Raw genomic sequence first — 24504 nt, 5'->3', positions numbered from 1 at the left:
GGTTGTGAATTGCATTATGGGATGTTGATCTGTGCCCTGTTAAACTGTACTTTTACTCAAGGATGGCTTTAAAGTACTTTTTGAATGAGTGTGAAACCACAGCTGATTCCCAGCTTCAGTTAGCAGAAGCAGATCTGCAGGCCGGTAGTCCAACATGAAGGCTGGATTTATAGTTGATCTGCGATCTTCAGGGACAGTTTACACGTTAGTCAGTGACCCCATAGCAAATAAAGGAGAAGAGAGATAGAGCTGGTGAACAATGGAGGATTACATGTGTAAAACAGACGCTGTCATGTTGAAGAGAAGAGTGTGTTCAGTACTGCTGTGTTCTCCAACACTTACAGTAATCCTCAGTGAAGAGTCTTCAAGCAGTGTTCATTCGTACTGAAGATGTTGCTTCTCCTCATTGTTGACTTGTGTTCTAAGAGATGTCTGATAAGAAATACAGGCCAAATGTCCAGATCTCCTCTGCTGTTCTCTCTGTTGACCAGAGGCAGATGTGGGATGATCAGTGTAGTGGAGCTGCATATTAATGAGTGACAGTGGGAATGGCTGTGCTGTTTCTGTCCAGGAGAGGGCGCCGTATGCGAATAAAAGGAGGAGAGCAAAAGCTGAAAGACAAGCGGGAGTTTGTGTGCTGATTACTGGCGCTACACAACTAGATATATGACAATTATGAGCATTATTATTGAGTTATGCTCACTGTGTTTCTGTGTTTATTCAGTTAAGGACTTAAAATCTTCTCATTTTAAACTAATGTGTCGGTATTGTTTGTTTGAGCCTACTTCTTATTTATTTTACTTTTAATCATTTAATTTGTATTTAAACACAGTTCTGGATGTCCATATGCTTGAATCTCCTCATCATGTCCACATCAGCAGCTCAGGTAGCATTATTAACTAATAATTCAACAGGTCAGTCTGACACTGACATCTAGTGGAGGAACTGAGGAAAACATCTGCATTACAGGAGACAGCAGATCAGAATAACGATGATAATATAATAATAATAATAATAATAATAATAATAATAATAATAATAATAATAAAGTAATAGTGATAATAATGATGATGATGATAATAACGATGATAATAATACCAATAATATTACTAATAATAATAACAACCATAATATTATTAATAATAATGATATATATATATATATATATATATATATATATATATATATATATATATATATATATATATATATATATATATATACTAATAATAGTGATGATTATATAAAAAAAAAATAATAATGATAACACTACCTGCACACAAATAAAGCAGATTCAACATGAAGGAATGGAGCTCAAATACAGTCTAGAAACATGGAGATGATGTTGGAGATCATGTGCCAAATGAAAAAGACATTTCTATAAAGCAAGACATGACAAAACTGGGCCTCAAATGAGTTGAAGAGACAAATGAAGATGATGATTGTAAGTTGTAACACAAACAGACAGTGCTGTAATTCTCCCACTGCAGTCTTCTCTTTCCTCCACAAACACAGCCTATTTTCCTGCTCTCTTTCTTTCTTTCTTTCTTTCTCTCTTTCTCTCTTTCTTTCTCTCTTTCTTTCTTTCTCTCTTTCTTTCTTTCTTTCTTTCTTTCTTTCTTTCTTTCTTTCTTTCTCTCTTTCTCTCTTTCTTTCTTTCTTTCTTTCCTTCTTTCTTTCTTTCTCTCTTTCTTTCTTTCTTTCTTTCTTTCTTTCTTTCTTTCTTTCTTTCTTTCCTTCTTTCTTTCTTTCTCTCTTTCTTTCTTTCTTTCTTTCTTTCCTTCTTTCTTTCTTTCTCTCTTTCTTTCTTTCTTTCTTTCTTTCTTTCTTTCTTTCTTTCTTTCTTTCTTTCTCTCTTTCTTTCTTTCTTTCTTTCTTTCTTTCTTTCTTTCTTTCTTTCTTTCTTTCTTTCTTTCTGTCTTTCTTTCTTTCTGTCTTTCTTTCTTTCTTTCTTTCTTTCTTTCTTTCTCTCTTTCTTTCTTTCTTTCTTTCTTTCTCTCTTTCTTTCTTTCTTTCTTTCTCTTTCTTTCTTTCTTTCTTTCTTTCTTTCTTTCTTTCTCTTTCTTTCTTTCTTTCTTTCTCTCTTTCTCTCTTTCTTTCTTTCTTTCTTTCTTTCTTTCTTTCTTTCTTTCTCTCTTTCTTTCTTTCTTTCTTTCTCTCTTTCTCTCTTTCTTTCTTTCTTTCTTTCCTTCTTTCTTTCTTTCTCTCTTTCTTTCTTTCTTTCTTTCTTTCTTTCTTTCTTTCTTTCTTTCTTTCTTTCTTTCTTTCTTTCCTTCTTTCTTTCTTTCTCTCTTTCTTTCTTTCTTTCTTTCCTTCTTTCTTTCTTTCTCTCTTTCTTTCTTTCTTTCTTTCTTTCTTTCTTTCTTTCTTTCTTTCTTTCTTTCTTTCTTTCTTTCTTTCTTTCTTTCTTTCTCTCTCTCTTTCTTTCTTTCTTTCTTTCTTTCTTTCTTTCTTTCTTTCTTTCTGTCTTTCTTTCTTTCTTTCTCTCTTTCTCTCTTTCTTTCTTTCTTTCTTTCTTTCTTTCTTTCTTTCTTTCTTTCTTTCTTTCTCTCCTTCAGAACAGCTGCTTTGTCCTCTTTCCAGTGCAGTAATATTCCAGCTGTGTTTGTTCTGCTCTAAATCTCTCCAATTCTCCACACTAAAGTCCTGAATCTGCGCATTTGAGGGAAACTTGTGCTCCTGAAATGCTGCAGTGATGCTGCTGTGATTTCTGCCTGTTTGTGTTGATCTTTATTCCTGAAGGCTCTTTTTCTTCTTCTGCACACATTAAGCTCTTCTGCTGACGGCGGCGTAAGTCACTGAGTCATTACCATCATCATCCTGAGAAACAGATTCAGCTCATCATCATCATCATCATCATCATCATCATCATCATCATCACACACACACACACACACTGATTGTGCTGAATCTACTCACACTGGCTGATTTCTCCGGCTTTTTCCCAGCACAAGTGACCTCAGAATAAGTGACTGAATCCTCCGTCTGCTCCTAAACACAATGCAGAAGAGCAGAATCAAGCTGAATCCACTCAATCCGCCTGAAGATGTGGAGAAATCACTGATTTGGGCCACTCACATGGGCTCTGGCAGCAGGATTAATGGACATGTGGATTGTTTGATAGTGGACTTGATTCTCATCTTTGACCTTTACACAACAAACACTGCATGAGGGACACTTTACTGAGCTTTAAACACACTAAATCAATCAGTCCATCTAAATGACTGGCGTTACTGAACTCACCGCTGATTCACCGCTCGCTCTTTGATGAGCTGCTGAGGATTGAGGAGAAAACACAACAGAAAGTCTACTGGTTTCCATTACAGACAGCATTAAAAGATCCCAGAGCATCAGATTTGAGGCATTAAAAGCAGCACATTGTCCTGGTTTGTGCTGTGTTTGGCCACATTCTCCATTAGGATCGACTGCTTTTAACAGGCCACCAATAGAAGGCAGAAAATGAGGCACATGAGCAATAGAGTCTCCATTAAAAGCAATGGAATCTCCATTGTGCGCATTGTGAGCAGTAGTTTGCCATGAGCTCTTCTTCAGTGGTGTTTTGTTGTTTGCTCAGGGATCAGGAATGTTGCTCTTGTTTTCTGCTCATTAAAGTCAAGTGTTTGTAATTGGAGTAAATGTGAGACTCACCAGCTCTTCTTCTGCGCTGGATCAAACACAGAACAGCAGCGATGAAAACAGCCAAAGCAGCAGCAGAAAGCAGAACTGAAAGCACTGAACAACAGAAGCACTCAGTCAGATAAAGAGCATTCAGGACTACAACACACTAACTCAACAATGAAGACTGAGTCTCCCGCATGACCAGCAGATGTCCACAGTCATGCATATATAGGCAACACACACACACTCTCTCTCTCTCTCTCTCTGAACTGTCATGTTAATTTCGTTCTGATTGTAAACAGTATCAGCATCTTTATCTATATTGTATATTTCCTTGAGGTAAATGACTCTTAATGCACATTTTGTTTAAAAAAAAAACAGACAAATCTATTAAGGGGGTAACATCCTCAATTACATCATCATCATCATCATCATCATCATGTACCTGTTGTTATTGAGGCTCCTGCTGGTTGTATAGTTGTGTTTGTGTTTGTTGGAGTCAGGGCTGGTGTTTTAGCTGCAGCTGTAAAAGATGAACATTATTGAATCAGATATGACCGTCATTCATAGTTTAAATAGTCAAAAACACTCCAGATAACTCATAAATACTCAACAATTCACAAATACTCATAATACTAATAAACTTATAATACAGCACTGATGTCTGTCAGACAGTGTTCAGACCTGGTGAAGCAGCTCTGGGGTTTTTTGTTTTCTTGTTTGTGTTGTGTTCTGGAGTCGCTGCTGCTGCTGCTGCTGTTGTTGTTGTTGCTGTTGTTGTTGTTGTTGTTGTTGTTGTTGCTGCTGTTGTTGTTGTTGTTGTTGTTATTGCTGTTGTTGTTGTTGTTGTTGTTGTTGTTGTTGTTGCTGCTGCTGTTGTTGTTGTTGTTGTTATTGCTGTTGTTGTTGTTTTGTCTTCAGCTGTAGGAGATGAAGGTAAATATGAATCATACTGTATCAGAACATCAGTTTAATAACTCATCAACACACACTATAACCTTTAGTTGTCTCTGCTGGTTTTTCTGTTTTTGGTTGCGACTCTGCTTTAGGATCTCGAGCTGTAAGAGAAAACAAAACACACAGAGTAGATGTTTGCAAAACAATTAACTAAAGTGATGGAGGTTTACTTTACCTACAGGTGAGTGAGCTGTCTAATATAAATCACCAGAGTAACCCATATATAATCTAGGCTAAACTATAATTAACAATAGAGACCAGCAGAGATGTGTTGTGTGTATTCTGAAGCTATAATGTAAATGTAAACACAGTCAGGGGTTAATATCCACCTCTGCATGAACAGATGATGTTTCACGAGTTCACACTTGCATTCGTTTAAGTATAAAGCATATTTGGCGTGCTGTCCGGGGGGAGGGCTCTGAGCCCGAGGAGACACCCCAACTCGAGTTATTCCCTTTATCAGGAAACAAAGAGGAGTTGGGATTCGAGTGAAGTATTTAGCCCGGCCCCAGAACGCTCCCCAAAAAAATGCTATTTGGTTACAGGACAGCAGCCAGACAATGTGCAAGCCCCCCAAAATTTGCTGATCTTAAAAATTTGGAGGGGTGCTGTTGAGTTATAAGGTATGTGTTTCGGGAGGAAGCATTTGCTGTGTTGATAGTGGTGCATGATGAAAATCTTCAGCAAGAGTGTCCGCTCCCACTGGAGACGGGCGTCTTCCGTAGGAGTGGTCACTGTATTAGCAATGGTGTGTGTTAAAGTATGCATCCCCGTAATAGCTGTCACTGTGCTGACAGCGGTGTATGATGAGGTATGTGTCTCTCATAGGAGTGGTCACTGCGCTTGCAGTGGTGTATAATAATAAGGTATACGTCTCCCGTAGGAGCGGTCACTGCGCTTGCAGTGGTGCATAATTATGAGGTGTACGTCTCCCGTAGGAGCGGTCACTGCGCTTGCAGTGGTGCATAATAATGTGTACGTCTCCTGTAGGAGCGGTTACTGCACTTGCAGTGGTGCATTATTATGAGGTGTACGTCTCCTGTAGGAGTGGTCACTGCGCTTGCCGTGGTGCATAATTATAAGGTGTGCGTCTCCCGTAGGAGCGGTCACTGCACTTGCAGTGGTGCATAATTATGAGGTGTTCGTCTCCTGTAGGAGCAGTCACTGCGCTTGCAGTGGTGCATTATTATGAGGTGTTCGTCTCCTGTAGGAGCGGTAACTGCACTTGCAGTGGTGCATTATTATGAGGTGTTCGTCTCCTGTAGGAGCAGTCACTGCGCTTGCAGTGGTGCATAATTATAAGGTGTGCGTCTCCCGTAGGAGCGGTCACTGTACTAACAGGCGTTAGTGGAGGCGGCCTCATGCTGGAACTTGCGTCGGGGCCTGAAAGAAAGTTGGGGACTAGAACCGTTTGTGGAGGCGTGCTCGCGCTACTGATGGCCCTAGGATCACAGGTGGGAGGAAAAGAGAAGACGGGCTGCCAGCGTTAGTGATGTCAGCGGAGGCAGCCTCGCGCTGGCACTTACGTCGGGGCCTGACAGAAAGTTGGGGACTAGAGCCGTTTGCGGAGGCATGCTCGCGCTACTGATGACTCTAGGATCAAAAGCTACCGGCGCTAGTGACATCAGCGGAGGCGGCCTCACACTGGAACTTGCGTCGGGGCCTGAAGAAAGTTGGGGGCTAGAGCCGATTGCGAAGTCCATTTTAGGATTCTAAATGCAGGCTATCCTTCTAAAGATTTTTCAGATGTCGATTTAGTTTTGATGAAAACAATTGTTCATTCTGTGATGATCAAATTGAAACTACAGATCGTCTTTTCTTTGTTATTGGTTATAGGTTTAAATGCTCTAACAAAGGAAAATGTACTGTTTGGTTTATTTTGGAAAGATGAAACACATGATTCAGCAGTAAACACCATTATTATTAAAGTTTGCTTTTTCCATTGGAGGTGCGTGGCATGCGCACTCAAGCGATGTGATGCGCTCGCGCCAATGACTCCCATGAGCTCACCGCGAGTAACGTGACAAGAATTGACCCATCAGCTCCAGCTTGTATGGGATATTCACATTTCAGTAAGTTCTAACACAGAACACCCAAACACTGCAGAGCTTTGTCATTTTTCTGATAGATTAAACTTATATCAGAGTGACAGCAATGTTTTGTCAGCTTGTCATTCTCTACAACCCACGAACGAAGGCCAAAGGCTTACACTTCTCAGTTACAAATGATCTACTGATTTGCCTTTATATTGTACATTAGGTTATTGTTTCATAAATTGTATTATATTGTTGCATATATATATATATATATATATATATATATATATATATATATATATATATATATATATATATATATATATATAGTTGTATTATATTGTTGCATAAAGATATCTAGATATGTCAGTAAACATAACAGTTTGTTTGAAAACAAAATTTTTGTCATCATTACAGCAAACTTATATGAGTGATAATATCATTAAATGTAGAGGGGGCCTCACAATATTTTCCTGGGGAAAAGGGGTCTCAGGCAAAAAAAAAAAAAAAGGGTTGTGAACCACTGCTCTAGTGTCTGTAAACATTTAACCATGTTTTATAGGATGGATAATGAGAAACACATGCTGCCAGTGTTCTTTAGTTAGAGTTAATGTGTAAATGTAAGCTGATATAAACAGATATATATTCATCACAATAGCAGCTTCAGTTCACAACTGTAATGTACAATGTCATAAAGTTTCATCTGAATAAATAAATACACTTTTACTGAAAATCAAGATCAATATATATTCTGTATTTATATTAAACATGTAGAATATCAGCAGTTATGAACAGACTCAGCGCTGGACAGTCAGTATGTCTGGATGAGCCGGGTCAGTGTGAGAGATGCTCAGACAGCAGAAAGGATTGTCAGTGCTGGATCATCACTACAGGTTATAGTTTGACCTGAACATTTATCAGTATGTGTGTAAATGAGATCTTACAATCAAGAAGCAGCACGACTGACACAGATAACAGTGTTTGAGTGAGGAAAAGGAAGCAGATGAAAACATACAGAGAGTGAGAATGAGAGGATGATCATGTGATGTGTGACGTCACTGTGAGGGTTAGAGTTAGTGTCAGGTGTTCACATTACACGTGTGCATATCTGAGTGTGCATGTGCCAGAGACAGAGCCTTCTCTATTATTATCCCCCATAACTAATACATTAACATGATGAATTAAGACAATACTGTAGAGTGACTCTTCTGTCAGGTTTACTGTGGTTCAGTGATGTTAATGTGAGTGTTAAAGTGTCTGATGATTCTCTGACCTGAATAGTGGACAGTAAACGTGTCTGAGGTCTTCAGTTGATTTCTCTGATAGACTCCACATCTCCACTGTTTATCTTCATCTTCACTGATGAGTGTTGTAGACAGACTGATGATACAGCCTGTAGAAGAGATCTGATATCTGGAGTCTGTGTTCAGATCAACACCAGCCCCATTCACCCAGGACAGATGAAGATCCTCAGAACTGAACAAGTCACCACAGGAGACTTCATAATATGAGAACAGCCGACAGGAGAGAGTCAGAGAGAGACCCGGACCAATATCAGATGAAGATGAAGATGATGAAGATGATGATGATGATGATGATGATGATGATGATGATGATGATGGAGAGACTGAAAGTGAACAGAAGACACAAATCACTAATCATGAGCTGAAACACAGAATTCAGCCCTGATTAAACTCAACACGTGAGGAGGAAATTACCAGCAACAACATGCAGATACACAACTGAATCAGCTCCATACTGGTGTCCTCCTTCTCCACTCCACTGTTGGCAGGTGTAACGTTCAGCATCTTCTGTTGTGACTCTACTGATGATCAGAGAGCAGTCAGAGCCCAGATTCAGTCTCTCTGGGGTTGTCCGTTTTACTCCTAAATTAATCAGTGTGTCTGTCCATGACTGTGTGTATTTGCTGTAGAGCCATGTAGTTCCTGATGTTCTGCAGTACTGATCAGTGTTTCTACAGGGCAGATGAACAGTTTCTCCAGATCTGCTGAACACATGAGTGTCCTCTTCGCCAAACACACCTGAAACACATTTAATGTCATATTTAACTGCTCAAAAATAATTAATTAATTAAAACAGCAAATAATGATGTTATTTAACACTCAATTGCACACAGTAGACATTTTACTGCTTTTAATTTTTCCCCCAAAATTATTTGCTGTTAGAAATATATAGTAAATATAGTAGTTTGGTTCACTTTCCAAATCTTTTATAAAGAGCAGAACACTGCATCATTCATTTATTTTCTTGTCGGCTTAGTCCCTTTATTAATCCAGAGTCGCCGCAGCAGAATGAACCGCCAACTTATCCAGCACATTTTTACACAGTGGATGCCCTTCCAGCCGCAACCCATCTTTGGGAAACATCCACATACATTAATGCACTATGAACAATTTAGCCCACCCAATTCTGTACCGCATGTGTTTGGACTGTGGGGGAAACCGGAGCACCCGGAGAAAACCCACACGAACGCAAGGAGAACATGCAAACTCCACACAGAAACACCAACTGACCCAGCCGAGACTCAAACCAGCGACCTTCTTGCAGTGAGGCGACAGCACTACCTACTGCACCACTGCTTCGCCCCAACACTGCATCAGAGTTTTAGAAGATATTTGTGACGCTGGACCACAACACCAGTCATATCAGTCTAACTGTTTAAAAGGAGATTTGTACGTCTTTTGAAAGCTGAATAATATTTTGATTTTAACTTTCCATTGATCTACACCTTATTATAAGACAACATTTGCCCAAGAAACAACTAATTATAATCTGGAACTAATTAAAAGCTTCCAAACAATATAAATATTGAGAAAATAAAAAGCAAATCAGCAATGCAAATTACTCACAAAAATATAATTTGAAATATTTACAGTAGAAAATCTTTTTAAATAGCATTCTTAAATGTTGCATAAACTTATCGCAAGACACTGAAGTCCAGAGTCACACACTGACTGACAATCCATTACTGCAAACCTCACAGCCTCCTAAAACAGCCAGAATAATGAGCTGAAGTGCTGAGTTTATAATCTTGTAGATGATGAACAGCAGTGTTTACCTGTGCTGAGTGTCCAGAAGATGAGCAGCAGAAACAGAGGACTCCTATCAGCCATTCTGTGTGTCTGACACTCGTCTTCTGCTTTATATATATATATATATATATGTTGAGCTCTTGTTTAAACAGCAGCAGCTCTTCCTGTGCTTCTGCAGCTTCCTCTCAGATCAGCCTCACTCTTTGTCTTCCTGACACTACACCAGTTTATAGTGGACAACTCAACACACTTCAGCCAATCAGCTCAGCAGCAGTGTTTGAGTTCAAGTCCAGGATTAATCTTGACATGAAGAATGCAGAAATCAACTCTTGACTGTTTTGAACTCTTCTGATCGGACTCAACATGTACAGAGACACAAACACAATCATCAGATTCATTTAGAAGAGTTTCAACACTTCATCCACTGAAGAGAATGGAGAGTTATTAGACTACAAAATTAAAGACAGGACACTTTATTTACAGCACAGTTTATTATATATATATTAACATTAAACTGGAGTGGAAAATGTGTGTGAGGTGATGAACATCCTGTGAGTAATCTAGTGTGTGTGACGTGATGCTCATGTTCACTTCAGGGTCAGTGTGAGTGAATCCAGCATGAGGATTATTAGCTGAGAGGTTCTGCTCCATCTGTCCAATAACACGTCTCACTGAATTCAGATCTGCTGGATCTCCCCTGAGACAGATTGTAAGTGTTTTCACTTGTACATAAATATCCTAAAAGCTCAGTATTCTGCTCACAGATATAAACAGATCATTTCCCAAAGATGGGTTGCAACTGGAAGGGCATCCGCTGCGTAAAAAACGCGCTGGATAAGTTGGCGGTTCACACCGCTGTGTCGACCCCAGATTAATAAAGGGACTAAGCCGAAATAAGAATGAATAAACAGATCAGTCAGATCATAGTTTCCTCACAGCAGGTGAATCTGCTTCAGAGATGATCAGATGTGCTCCAACATGAGGAATCAAGACTGAAGACACTGTTTCTGTGTGTCTGTGCATTTAATGCATGAGCTCTGTGCTGATCACACTGTTTATATGTGCTTTATAGTCTTTTAAAACTCTTTTCATACACTTAATTTCTTTAATTAGTTTGATTCTTTGCTGTTTTAATTGTTTTATACATATTTTGTGATTATTAAACACATTCTCTTATGTAAACTGATATTGTGCATTAGATGTGCTGATATAGAGACCTGGTGTTTTCAGAGCTGTGATCTCACTCTTGTGGTTTACTCCTGTTGTTCTTAGGTGTCAAAACCGAGTTATTTTTACCACACTGGTTTCACACACACATTTCCCCACACACTCCAGCTAACCAGACTACACATGTGTTAAAGTCTTCTCTTGATGTAGGTTTTCTGAGAACACAGATGTGAAGCAGGAACACAGAGAGAGGACGGACAAACAGATAACCTTTATTTGTTATTGTAAATGAATTTTAAACTGACCGAGACTTAAATGCAGAGAGCGTCTTCTGAGCACAGGTATCTATGCCACATGTGTTGTTGAAGAGTTTTGTTAAAGGCCACTGGCTCTGCCCAGATCCAACAAAATTACTGAAAGAATTGTGACTGTTATAGGAGAACCTCTTCTTAACGTTATCAACTCTTCTCTATCTCTAGGCCTTGTTCTAAACCCTTTCAAGGGCTTTTATTAAGCTTATTATTAACAAACCTGGAAAACCAGCAACCTAGCTAAATACAGGCCTATTATAAATCCTCCATTTATGTCTAAAATACTAGTAAAAGTTGTTTCTACTCAATTATGCTTCTTTCTGCAGATGAACAATGTTTTTGAAGTGTTTCAGTCAGGTTTCAGGGCTCATCACAGTACAGAAACCGCATTAGTGAAAATAACCAATGATTTACTCTTAGCTGCTGACCGAGGGTGCGTCTCGCTATTAGTTCTGCTCGATCACAACATTTGATGGTTTAAATCATACTTAACTGACCGTTACCAGTGTGTGAATATAAATGGACGCCTTCACAAGTCAGCCCAGTGCAGTATGGGGTGCCTCAAGGATCAGTTTTAGGCCCTTTACTGTTTACAATCTACATGCTGCCACTGGGAGACATTATTAGAAGACATGGGATCAGCTTTCACTGCTATGCAGATGATACTCAATTATATATTTCAACTAAACCTGACGACCGTCTGAACTGTCTAAACTAACTGAGTGTATTAGAGATGTTCAAGACTGGATGACCAACAATTTCCTTCTCTTAAACTCAGACAAAACAGAATTATTACTTATTGGGCCTAAATCCTGCACACAGCAGATCTCACAACTCAATCTACAATTAGAGGATACAGAGTTAGCGTTAGCTCTACTATAAAAGATCTGGGTGTTATATTAGACAGCAGTTTAACTTTTGAAGATCATATATCCCATGTCACTTTCATCTGAGAAATATAGCTAAATTACAAAGTATGCTATCCATCTCAGATGCAGAAAAGCTAGTCCATGCTTTTATGAGCTCTAGGCTGGATTACTGTAATGCTCTATTTGCTGGCTGCCCAGCATCCTCTATTAAAAAACTTCAGCTAGTACAACATGCTGCAGCCAGAGTTCTGACCAGCTCTAGAAAATATGATCATATCAGCCCAATGTTCTCCTCCTTACACTGGCTGCCTGTTCAGTTTCATATTGAATTTAAAATATTACTTCTCACCTATAAAGCTCTAAATAATACTGTTTATCTAACCAAACTTCTGTCCCGCTACAATCAAACTCACTCTTCAAGATCTCAAAACTCAGGGCTTCTGGTAGTGCCTAGAATAGCAAAGTCTACTAAAGGAGGTCGACCCTTCTACTTTATGGCTCCTAAACTCTGGAATAGCCTTCCTGATAATGTCCGAGGCTCAGACACACTCTCTCAGTTCAACACTAGATTAAAGACCGATCTGTTTAGTAAAGCATACACTCAGTGCATCACCCAACAGTATGAAGCATGAGTGTGCACCACACAGGTGAGCTGGCTTGACATCCACCTGTAGGACACACTGCTCCTTAATACAACAGACATTGTGTTAGAAACTCTCATATGCTTTACATGTTTGTTTCTATATTTGATTATATAACTGCTATTTTCATTTATAACACTTCATTTCTGCATCTTGTTTCAATACACTATCAACAGCAGCTACGTTCATTATTTTCTTTATTCTCTATTTCCACCTGAGGATACTCATCCTGAGGCACCTAGAGGCTATGCAGCACCATTGATGGGATCCAATACCTGTGGAGAAATGATGCCAAGCTATCCATAATCCTGGAGCAGGCCGTATCCTGTGGTGATGCTGTGGTGTCATGGAGAAATGGAGTGCATGAGACTGATTCCTGAAAGACCACAGTGACAAACGAGTCCCGCATTGTTTCTGTGGGCCAGCCTGACCTCCCGCCAGTGACCGACTCACACCTGTGGTTCTCATGATGGATGTCCATCTTCTCCAGCTTTCCACGTCTAGACTGCAGCTCCACACAGGAAGTTTGGCCAGAAGAATAATGGTCGTGCCCAACAGAGCCTGGTTTCACATGAGAGTGAAGCATCTGGTGATTTACTAGCACTGAATTTAGGACTTATTAAGACCCTCTCACACTTTGAACATGATTAATATGTTTTGTGTTTACCCATTCTACAGTGATGCAAAGCTCATTGATATTCAATTATTGCGTGATCATTCAAGTGTTATTCAAGTGTCTCACATACAGTGGAGCATCATCAGTGACAGTATTCTCTAAGCTGTGGACATATGATCTGCCTTGTGAACCTCATCTTATGTCTGAAGCTAACAGAGGTCTTTTCAGTGGAGCAGATAAAAGACTTAGAGAGGATCTAATGCACATGAACATTTCCCAAAGTGCAATGAGACGTGCAACATGTTTGATCAATGCACTGGACTTTGTCTTCCTATGGACTGAATACCATCACAGATGGACACAAATCCAACAAAGCTGATTGCGGATATTCCTGAGCAGCCACTTGAGCACAAGCTTAACACCATATCCCTACACCTAAAGACACTGTAAAGTTCAGTGATGTAACTCTATCTTAATCTTGAACCTGCTTTTAATGTTTGATTTCAGGTGATGGCATTGCTTCTACAACCAGCATCATCGCTCGCCAAAGCCATCCAAAGACTATGATCTTGTGGCCCCTTAGAGACTGCTCAAATGTTTCAACCTGAATCACTTTGCTGGATCCTCCTTATCCTTTATAACAGGGGTCACCAATTCTGGTCCTGGAGGGCCGGTGTCCCTGCAGGGTTTAGTTCCATCTTGCCTCAACACACCTGCCTGGATGTTTCAAGTATACCCAGTAAGACCTTGATTAGCTTGTTCAGGTGTGTTTGATTAGGGTTGGAGCTAAAATCTGCAGGACACCGGCCCTCCAGGAACAAGTTTGGTGACCACTTCTCTATAATCTCCCCCTCATTCTTCATCTTTTAGATAATTGCCTGCTCATCGCTTGTCCTAATTCTACTTCTGAACATCTATTCTTCAAGCATAATGTTCCCCTTTCAGCAGAACATTATAGGATTTCTAGGGATTAAATTGTGCAAAAACATGCAAGCCTCCCCAAACCATACTTTCACCCATAATTTATGTTTCATCAGCACAAAAGATGATGTAAACAGACTCAAATAGGGTCCTTACAGAATTTAATTTATTTACAGAAATATAATATAGATATATATACGTTGGAACAGTCACTGTCAAATTCATCTTTAATCTACAGAAATAATTACAGACACTGACAAACAGTCACTTAAGGGTCTAGAGAATCTGTCATAATGTTAAACTCTAATAATATAAAGACCAGAATGATGAGGAAACACATAAAAACACAAAGTAAATGAATTGTATTACGCAGTTAATGATAAAGTAAACATTAGCAAACAAATAAACAGCACAGGGCAGCTCAGTTCTCTATGAGTGTAATCGCAGTTCATGCTGTGCATCATTTCATGTTGTTTTTTACTGACAGCATTGAGTAATTTGGCTGTTAATAAAAACAAAATACAATATTTGGAATTATTATTATAATATTTTTTTTGGCAGAGGATTTCTTTGTTTGTTTCTCTGAGCAATATCTGGCAACACTGCATCATCTGTGCTTAAAAATGAACAATAATCAAAACAGAAGCGCGAGGAGAACACAACCAGCAAAACAAGAATAACCATCATGATAATGTATGTACAACACTGTCAAAGACCATCAAAACTGCATCATGACAGCTCAGTGTTCAACAACTAATCAGGAGAATAGCAGAAGTTCATCAAGCATTCATATACAGGCATTCATCATTCATACAAGAAATCTCATTTAAGAAAATGATTCAAGCTAAATGTTGCTGTTTTCCTACTTAAAAGCAAATCCTGGCGATGGCCATCATTATACTGGTTTAAAATCTCATATCCCTGTAAATGATCTGTCCGTTTTTCAAAACTGTGTAGATGAGAAGAGCAGAGGAGTGTGTAGACTGAGCTGAAGCTGCTGCTGGTGTTGTGAAGAGCGCTGGAGTCACTGCTGTTTAATCACACAGAATGTCTCTGCTTCAGCTTTAGCTGTAAAACATCAACATTAGCTCTGATAAATCACACTGGACAACATGACAATCACAGTAGAACTAGTCAACACACAAGACAACTCCAGTATTGCCCACTATAAAGCACAGAAGTGCTCAACACACAGATCAGACCTGCTGTAGAAGATCCTGCTGGGTTTGAACTTTGTGGATCTTCACAGTTTGTGTTTCTGATCTCAGATTTACTCATTTAGTGGATTTTTAAACAGAGCATCTGCAGCGCGAGAATGAGAGATGAGCCTCCTCATTATTTACTTTCACTTTCACTCTCGTGGATAGGGAAACGTGTTGTACACAGACATCCATTAGCCTATATATAATTAATTTAGTTTGTTAAGCGCAAAGATTTGTGTCAAAACTATTTCTAAATTCAGTTCTAATTTCCAGCAAACGAATAAATGAACAATAATAATAAAGTGTGGTCAGAATACTGAGTTATATCCTAAAATACATGCTGTGCCCTATATGGTCTAAAACCTGACAGGTGGACAAATCTAGGCTTGTTTTTAATAAAACAAATATAAATATGAATATAATAAATAATACAGCTAATAATAATAACATTATACAAAAGCAAATTGTCATGAATAAACTGAAAAAGCCGAAGGCATGGAGGCGGTGGTGTTTATATTGATGTAGGCTAGAAAATAACATGTTTTGTAATGTTTTAATCCTTTAATTATTCTTCATTTGCACAGATATTTCTGTAATGCTGTACATCCTGTGTGTTTTAGCACAACTAACACGCTCTGCACTGGACTTTACACCTCCTCTCAGCTGGTCTATTGAACAGTCTGTTATAGTTCCTCAAAATAGCAAAGCTCCAGCGATGCGCCTTAACACACCTCTTACCTGGACTGAAAGACCATGAGTCCACAAAGTGGTGCAAATAGATTTGCTATATTAAAACAACACGGCGAAATATGGGAGATTAGTGTCTGAAAAGAGCAACACGTCATAGAAACACGTCTTGCGTCTTATTGTGTCGAGTATATGATCGGGCTCTGAGGCTTCAACACCAGCGCAGATGTTTGGAAACACTGATCTGAAGCGTTATGAAACACACAGGTCATGTGACTAAAGCAATTCAAAGGCTCAGAGTATTTCACAAGCGTTTTGAGACCTGCTGTATCTGCATGTGATTGCCAGTATATACAGCAGTGGACCCTTATTCCAGTCCTCAGGACCCCCACCTGCACATTTGTATGTGTCTCTTATTTGACATGAGGATCAGTTCATGGATCTCTCTGTTAATGAGCTGATGATCTGAATCAGGTGTGTTGAGGAGTCATATAAGATGTGCAGGGTGGGGGTCCTGACCACTGGAATTGGGAACCCCTGATATACAGTAACATACAGTCCAATGTGCTGCGGGTGTCCCGAGTGTGAATGCAGGCTTGTGCAGATATTCAGAAATGTTGACTTAATGTCTTTATGCTTTTATGATCAATATAACACATATTTAGTCACTAAGAGTTCATTCACATGTCAGATTACAGACATTATAGATCTTCAATATAGACTATAGTTGCTCCACCGTGGATTTGACTCAGATGTGTCTGCATGTCAGTCAGGAGCATTAACCACTGCAATCAGTCTCTTGATATCCTCAGTCAACATGGGTCATGATCGCTCACTTCACTGCTTCTTCAAGTGTTTTAGAGTAATCCCTGAAAATGAGCACTGAATGTCCCTGTAGAGACAGGTCTCCAAACACCTCGGGGTTTCACAACGCCTCGCTCTGCCCAACACTATCTAGACCAGGAGTGTCCAAACTCGGTCCTGGAGGGTCGGTGTGCATATTATAGTTCCTAAAATGAAGCTAAACTTTGCTGGACACCGACCCTCCAGTACTGAGTTTGGACACCCCTGAACTAGAATGAGATATAATTGTTAACAGAAAGTTGCTAATCACCCCACACACACACCAGACAGAAAACACACACACACACACACACACACACCAGACAGAAAACACACACACACACCAGACAGAAAACACACACACACACACAGGTGGTATACATCCACCTGCCTCCATGTGGTCAAACACCCAGAAATGCAAATAGAAAATGAAAGACAAGCATGAACAGCACACACACTCATCATCATCATCATCATCATCATCATCATCATCATCATCATCATCATCGTCGTCATCATCATCATCATCATCATCATCATCATCATCATCATCATGTACCTGTTATAGAAGTGCAGTTTGTGCTGTGGTCTGGAGTCTCTGCTGCTGCTGTTTGAGCTCCAGCTGTAAAAGATGAAGATCAGATTAAACACTGCAGAACATCACAGCTGAACTAGTTATCTCCAGTATTGAACTCTGTAAATCAGTGATGTGAGATGAACACTGCTCCACCTTCAGTTGTGTCTGCTGCTGGTTCAGTCTGTGGTGTTGGCTCTGCTTTAGCTGTGAGATCTGGAGCTGTAAGAGATGATGGAGATGATCATTCAGCTCAATCACACTCCACTAAACTCACACTCTGACCATTTTGGTAAAAGATTTGAGTAATAAAGGATGTGTCTCTGACCTGAATAGTGGACAGTAAACGTGTCTGAGGTCTTCAGTTGATTTCTCTGATAGACTCCACATCTCCACTGTTTATCTTCATCTTCACTGATGAGTGTTGTAGACAGACTGATGATACAGCCTGTAGAAGAGATCTGATATCTGGAGTCTGTGTTCAGATCAACACCAGCCTCATTCACCCAGGACAGATGAAGATCCTCAGAACTGAACAAACCATCACAGGAGAGTCCAGAATATGAGAACAGCCGACATGAGAGAGTCAGAGAGAGACCCGGACCAATATCAGATGAAGATGATGATGATGAAGATGATGATGATGATGATGATGATGATGGAGAGACTGAAAGTGAACACAAGACACAAATCACTAATCATGAGCTGAAACACAGAATTCAGCCCTGATTAAACTGAACACATGAGGAGGAAATTACCAGCAACAACATGCAGAAACACATGTGAATCAGCTCCATACTGGTGTCCTCCTCGTCCACTCCACTGTTGGCAGGTGTAACGTCCAGCATCTTCTGTTGTGACTCTACTGATGGTCAGAGAGCAGTCAGAGCCCAGATTCAGTCTCTCTGAGTTTCTCTTCTTTACCCCTAAACCAATCAGCTGAACTGCTGCTGTCTGTCTGTATCTGCTGTAGGTCCATGTAGTTCCTGATCTGCTGCAGTGCTGATCAGTGTTTCTACAGGGCAGCTGAACAGTTTCTCCAGATCTGCTGAACACATGAGTGTCCTCTTCGCCAAACACACCTGAAACACATTTAATGTCATATTTAACTGCTCAAAAATAATTAACTAAAACAGCAAATAATGATGTTATTTAACACTCGCCGTTTGCGAAGTCCATTTTAGGATTCTAAATGCAGGCTATCCTTCTATAGAATTTTCAGATGTCGATTTAGTTTTGATGAAAACAATTGTTCATTCTGTGATGATCTGTGATGCCACAGCCATATCACCCTGCAGCCCAAGACCGGTTACTCACTAAAGCTAAGCAGGGCTGAGCCTGGTTAGTACCTGGATGGGAGACCACTAGGGAACACTAGGTTGCTGTTGGAAGTGGTGTTAGTGAGGCCAGCAGGGGGCGCTCAACCTGAGGTCTAAGTGAGTCCTAATGCCCCAGTAAAAAGTGAAGGGGACACTACACTGTCAGTGGGTGCCGTCTTTCGGATGAGACGTTGAACCGAGGTCCTGACTCTCTGTGGTCATTAAAAATCCCATGGCACTTCTCGTGAAAGAGTAGGGGTGTAACCCCGGTGTCCTGGCCAAAGTCCCTCTATCGGCCCATACGATCATGGCCTCCCAATCATCCCCTCTCCACCGAATTGGTTCTATCACTGTCTCTCCACTCCACCTATAGCTGGTGTGTGGTGAGCGCACTGGCGCCGTTGTCCTGTGGCTGCCGTCGCATCATCCAAGTGGATGCTGCACACTGGTGGTGGTGTGGAGAGACCCCCCCTCATGATTGTGAAGCGCTTTGGGTGTATGGCCATACACAATAAATGTGCTATATAAATACACATTACATTACATTACATCAAATTGAAACTACAGATCGTCTTTTCTTTGTTATTGGTTATAGGTTTAAATGCTCTAACAAAAGAAAATGTACTGTTTGGTTTATTTTGGAAAGATGAAACACATGATTCAGCAGTAAACACCATTATTATTAAAGTTTGCTTTTTCCATTGGAGGTGCGTGGCATGCGCACACAAGCGATGTGACGCGCTCGCGCCAATGACTCCCATGAGCTCACCGCGAGTAACGTGACAAGAATTGACCCATCAGCTTCAGCTTGTATGGAATATTCACATTTCAGTAAGTTCTAACACAGAACACCCAAACACTGCAGAGCTTTGTCATTTTTCTGATAGATTAAACTTATATCAGAGTGACAGCAATGTTTTGTCAGCTTGTCATTCTCTACAACCCACGAACGAAGGCCAAAGGCTTACACTTCTCAGTTACAAATGATCTACTGATGTTTTGCCTTTATATTGTACATTAGGCTATTGTTTCATAAATTGTATTATATTGTTGCATATATATATATTATATTGTTGTATTATATTGTTGCATAAAGATATCTAGATATGTCAGTAAACATAACAGTTTGTTTGAAAACAACATTTTTGTCATCATTACTGCAAACTTATATGAGTGATAATATCATTAAATGTAGAGGGGGCCTCACAATATTTTCCTGGGGAAAAGGGGTCTCAGGCATAAAAAAAATTTTTTTAAAAAGGGTTGTGAACCACTGCTCTAGTGTCTGTAAACATTTAACCATGTTTTACAGTATGGATGATGAGAAACACATGCTGCCAGAGTTCTTTAGTTAGAGTTAATGTGTAAATGTAAGCTGATATAAACAGATATATATTCATCATAATAGCAGCTTCAGTTTACAACTGTAATGTACAATGTCATAAAGTTTACTCTAAATAAATAAATACACGTTACTGAAAATCAAGATCAATATATATTCTGTATTTATATTAAATGTGTAGAATATCAGCAGTTATGAACAGACTCAGCGCTGGACAGTAAGTATGTCTGGATGAGCCGGGTCAGTGTGAGAGATGCTCAGACAGCAGAAAGGATTGTCAGTGCTGGATCATCACTACAGGTTATAGTTTGACCTGAACATTTATCAGTATGTGTGTAAATGAGATCTTACAATCAAGAAGCAGCACGACATCATCATCATCATCATCATCATCATCTTCATCATGAGAACGTGAGGGTTAGAGTTAGTGTCAGGTGTTCACATTACACGTGTGCATATCTGAGTGTGCATGTGCCAGAGACAGACCCTTCTCTATTATTATCCCCCATAACTAATACATTAACATGATGAATTAAGACAATACTGTAGAGTGACTCTTCTGTCAGGTTTACTGTGGTTCAGTGATGTTAATGTGAGTGTTAAAGGGGTGGTCCACTACGATATTATATTTTAAACTTCAGTTGATGTGTAATGTAGCTGTGTGAACATAAACAGCATCTCTGAATGTAAAATATTCAAAGTTTAATGCAAAGGGAGACCTTGATTTGTACAGAGTTAGCTTAGCAACGCCTACAATTAACGAATTTTGGGGACTACAAAAAATACTTCCGCCCCCTGTGAGATCACAAAAGTTCGTTATTGCGCATCCCACACTGCGCAGGTAAAGGCCGTGGCCAGAGGCGCTGTAACGTTACTGCAGAGAGAGAAATGCCATCCTGCTGTTTCCACAGAGCTGTTCTGTTTCTGTTGTTTGGCTTCCAAATGACACGACCCAAACACAGAAGTGCTTACAGTTCAATATTAATTATGTTCCAGAGAACTATAAAATACATAGCAAGCATGATTTGACAAAACACAGCTTCCAGAATCTCTCCCAGTTCAGTGCTGGATTCAGTTAAAATCTCCTCAAAGATGGAGCAAGGAGACGCTGTGAACTGAGTCATGACCTGTAAGTGTTTTTATTTGTTAAAATTGATCATGACATGTACAGTGTCTAACTTTAACGGTGTGTTGTAGCAAAGATGTAAACAACGGGAAATTATGGTAACCGCTAACGACTTAGCTAACGTTACAAATCCATATTTATCAAACGGCTGTAAACGCACACACACACATACACATACACGCACTCTTGGCCAGCACCTGCGTCTCTCTGTGTGAGACGGCAGAGTTTCTCTCTATAGGCAGCTATGCTATGCGTTTTACAACTCGGACAATAAAGTCGCAAAAGATATGTGAACGATTCATGTTACTTACACAGGCATATTCCGCATATGCATGAAAGACGTCCTGTAACGCATTGATTTAAAAAAAATACAGCAATGATTTCCCAACTGGAGTGTAACATCAAAAACAAATCAATCCAGGCTCACAAAGGTCTCATCTCACATCTTGTGCTTTATTCTGTCACCACAGAAAATAACTTAATCCGAGCATGAGAGAAAAAGAACAATAAAAATCTCTCCCGCGCACATGCGCTTCTCGTGTTACAAATACTTCATCGTATACACGCATAAACACACTAAAAGGCACAGAAACAGTTAAAGGAGCCGCATCCCATTTTCACTCGTTACAGACACGTGTTGACTGACTGACTGACTGTTTACACAAAACGCGCGTGCTTGTCAGGGCGTGACGTGAAGCCGATCGGCGTATCACAGCATATTATGATGATGACCAATCAGAGTCACTTGAGGGTGGGCCTTTTAGAGGAACTAGGAAATATGACAGTCGTTTTCATGTTAGCTGAGTAGCTGTGTATAATCAAAGTGAGATTTATGAAAAAATAACACGATTTCCTTCAAGTTAAACATGAGCACACATTGCTTTGCATCTTATTAACACAACCAAGCCTTAAAAATAACATTCTGGACCACCCCTTTAAAGTGTCTGATGTGTCTCTGACCTGAATAGTGGACAGTAAACGTGTCTGAGGTCTTCAGTTGATTTCTCTGATAGACTCCACATCTCCACTGTTTATCTTCATCTTCACTGATGAGTGTTGTAGACAGACTGATGATACAGCCTGTAGAAGAGATCTGATATCTGGAGTCTGTGTTCAGATCAACACCAGCCTCATTCACCCAGGACAGATGAAGATCCTCAGAACTGAACAATTCATCACAGGAGAGTCCAAAATATGAGAACAGCCGACAGGAGAGAGTCAGAGAGAGACCCGGACCAATATCAGATGAAGATGATGATGATGAAGATGATGATGATGATGATGATGATGATGGAGAGACTGAAAGTGAACAGAAGACACAAATCACTAATCATGAGCTGAAACACAGAATTCAGCCCTGATTAAACTGAACACATGAGGAGGAAATTACCAGCAACAACATTCAGATACACAACTGAATCAGGTCCATACTGGTGTCCTCCTCGTCCACTCCACTGTTGGCAGGTGTAACGTCCAGCATCTTCTGTTGTGACTCTACTGATGATCAGAGAGCAGTCAGAGCCCAGATTCAGTCTCTCTGAGTTTCTCTTCTTTACCCCTAAACCAATCAGCTGAACTGCTGCTGTCTGTCTGTAACTGCTGTAGGTCCATGTAGTTCCTGATGTTCTGCAGTACTGATCAGTGTTTCTACAGGGCAGATGAACAGTTTCTCCAGATCTGCTGAACACATGAGTCTCTCCTGCTCCAAACACACCTGAAACACATTTAATGTCATATTTAACTGCTCAAAAATAATTAATTAACTAAAACAGCAAATAATGATGTTATTTAACACTCAATTGCACACAGTAGACATTTTACTGCTTTTAATTTTTCCCCAAAAATTATTTGCTGTTAGAAATATATAGTAAATATAGTAGTTTGGTTCACTTTCCAAATCTTTTATAAAGAGCAGAACACTGCATCATTTATTTATTTTCTTGTCGGCTTAGTCCCTTTATTAATCCAGAGTCGCCGCAGCAGAATGAACCGCCAACTTATCCAGCACATTTTTACACAGTGGATGCCCTTCCAGCCGCAACCCATCTTTGGGAAACATCCACACACATTAATGCACTATGAACAATTTAGCCCACCCAATTCTGTACCGCATGTGTTTGGACTGTGGGGGAAACCGGAGCACCCGGAGAAAACCCACACGAACGCAAGGAGAACATGCAAACTCCACACAGAAACGCCAACTGACCCAGCCGAGACTCAAACCAGCGACCTTCTTGCAGTGAGGCGACAGCACTACCTACTGCGCCACTGCTTCGCCCCAACACTGCATCAGAGTTTTAGAAGATATTTGTGACGCTGGACCACAACACCAGTCATATCAGTCTAATTGTTTAAAAGGAGATTTGTACGTCTTTTGAAAGCTGAATAATATTTTGATTTTAACTTTCCATTGATCTACACCTTATTATAAGACAACATTTGCCCAAGAAACAACTAATTATAATCTGGAACTAATTAAAAGCTTCCAAACAATATAAATATTTTGTTAAGTTTTCAAAATAAAAAGCAAATTAGTGATGCAAATTACTCACAAAAATATAATTTGAAATATTTACAGTAGAAAATCAATAAAAAAATAAATAAAAAACATTGAAATTAAATCATCTTTTTAAATAGCATTCCTAAATGTTGCATAAACTTATCGTAAGACACTGAAGTCCAGAGTCACACACTGACTGACAATCCATTACTGCAAACATCACAGCCTCCTAAAACAGCCAGAATAATGAGCTGAAGTGCTGAGTTTATAATCTTGTAGATGATGAACAGCAGTGTTTACCTGTGCTGAGTGTCCAGAAGATGAGCAGCAGAAACAGAGGACTCCTATCAGCCATTCTGTGTGTCTGACACTCGTCTTCTGCTTTATATATATATATATATATATATATATATATATATATATATATATATATATATATATATATATATATATGTTGAGCTCTTGTTTAAACAGCAGCAGCTCTTCCTGTGCTTCTGCAGCTTCCTCTCAGATCAGCCTCACTCTTTGTCTTCCTGACACTACACCAGTTTATAGTGGACAACTCAACACACTTCAGCCAATCAGCTCAGCAGCAGTGTTTGAGTTCAAGTCCAGGATTAATCTTGACATGAAGAATGCAGAAATCAACTCTTGACTGTTTTGAACTCTTCTGATGGGACTCAACATGTACAGAGACACAAACACAATCATCAGATTCATTT

At 39.7% G+C, this 24504-nt stretch overlaps 1 protein-coding gene across 1 annotated transcript; it reads right to left on the bottom strand.

The window, feature by feature from the left end:
* Positions 1-1341: 1341 nt before the first annotated feature.
* dicp1.2 (diverse immunoglobulin domain-containing protein 1.2) lies at positions 1342-24192 on the bottom strand. The gene is made up of 19 exons (XM_087245466.1): positions 24083-24192; positions 22673-22996; positions 22243-22581; positions 18254-18577; positions 17824-18162; positions 17652-17717; positions 17481-17543; positions 15216-15257; positions 9691-9801; positions 8330-8653; positions 7885-8238; positions 4617-4676; positions 4303-4539; positions 4064-4141; positions 3649-3732; positions 3244-3275; positions 3079-3147; positions 2920-2991; positions 1342-2820 (listed from the first exon to the last, which is right to left on the bottom strand). Exons 1-19 carry the CDS (start codon positions 24135-24137, stop codon positions 2767-2769), a joined length of 3027 nt encoding a protein of 1008 aa, XP_087101592.1. The 5' UTR covers positions 24138-24192; the 3' UTR covers positions 1342-2766.
* Between the last annotated feature and the right edge of the window lie 312 nt (positions 24193-24504).

This window comes from Danio rerio, chromosome 3 (genome assembly GCF_052040795.2).
Source record: "Danio rerio strain M-AB ecotype USA chromosome 3, GRCz13ab, whole genome shotgun sequence".
In the NCBI taxonomy this organism is placed as follows: domain Eukaryota; kingdom Metazoa; phylum Chordata; class Actinopteri; order Cypriniformes; family Danionidae; genus Danio; species Danio rerio.
This window is presented reverse-complemented; position numbering and strand designations above follow the sequence as displayed.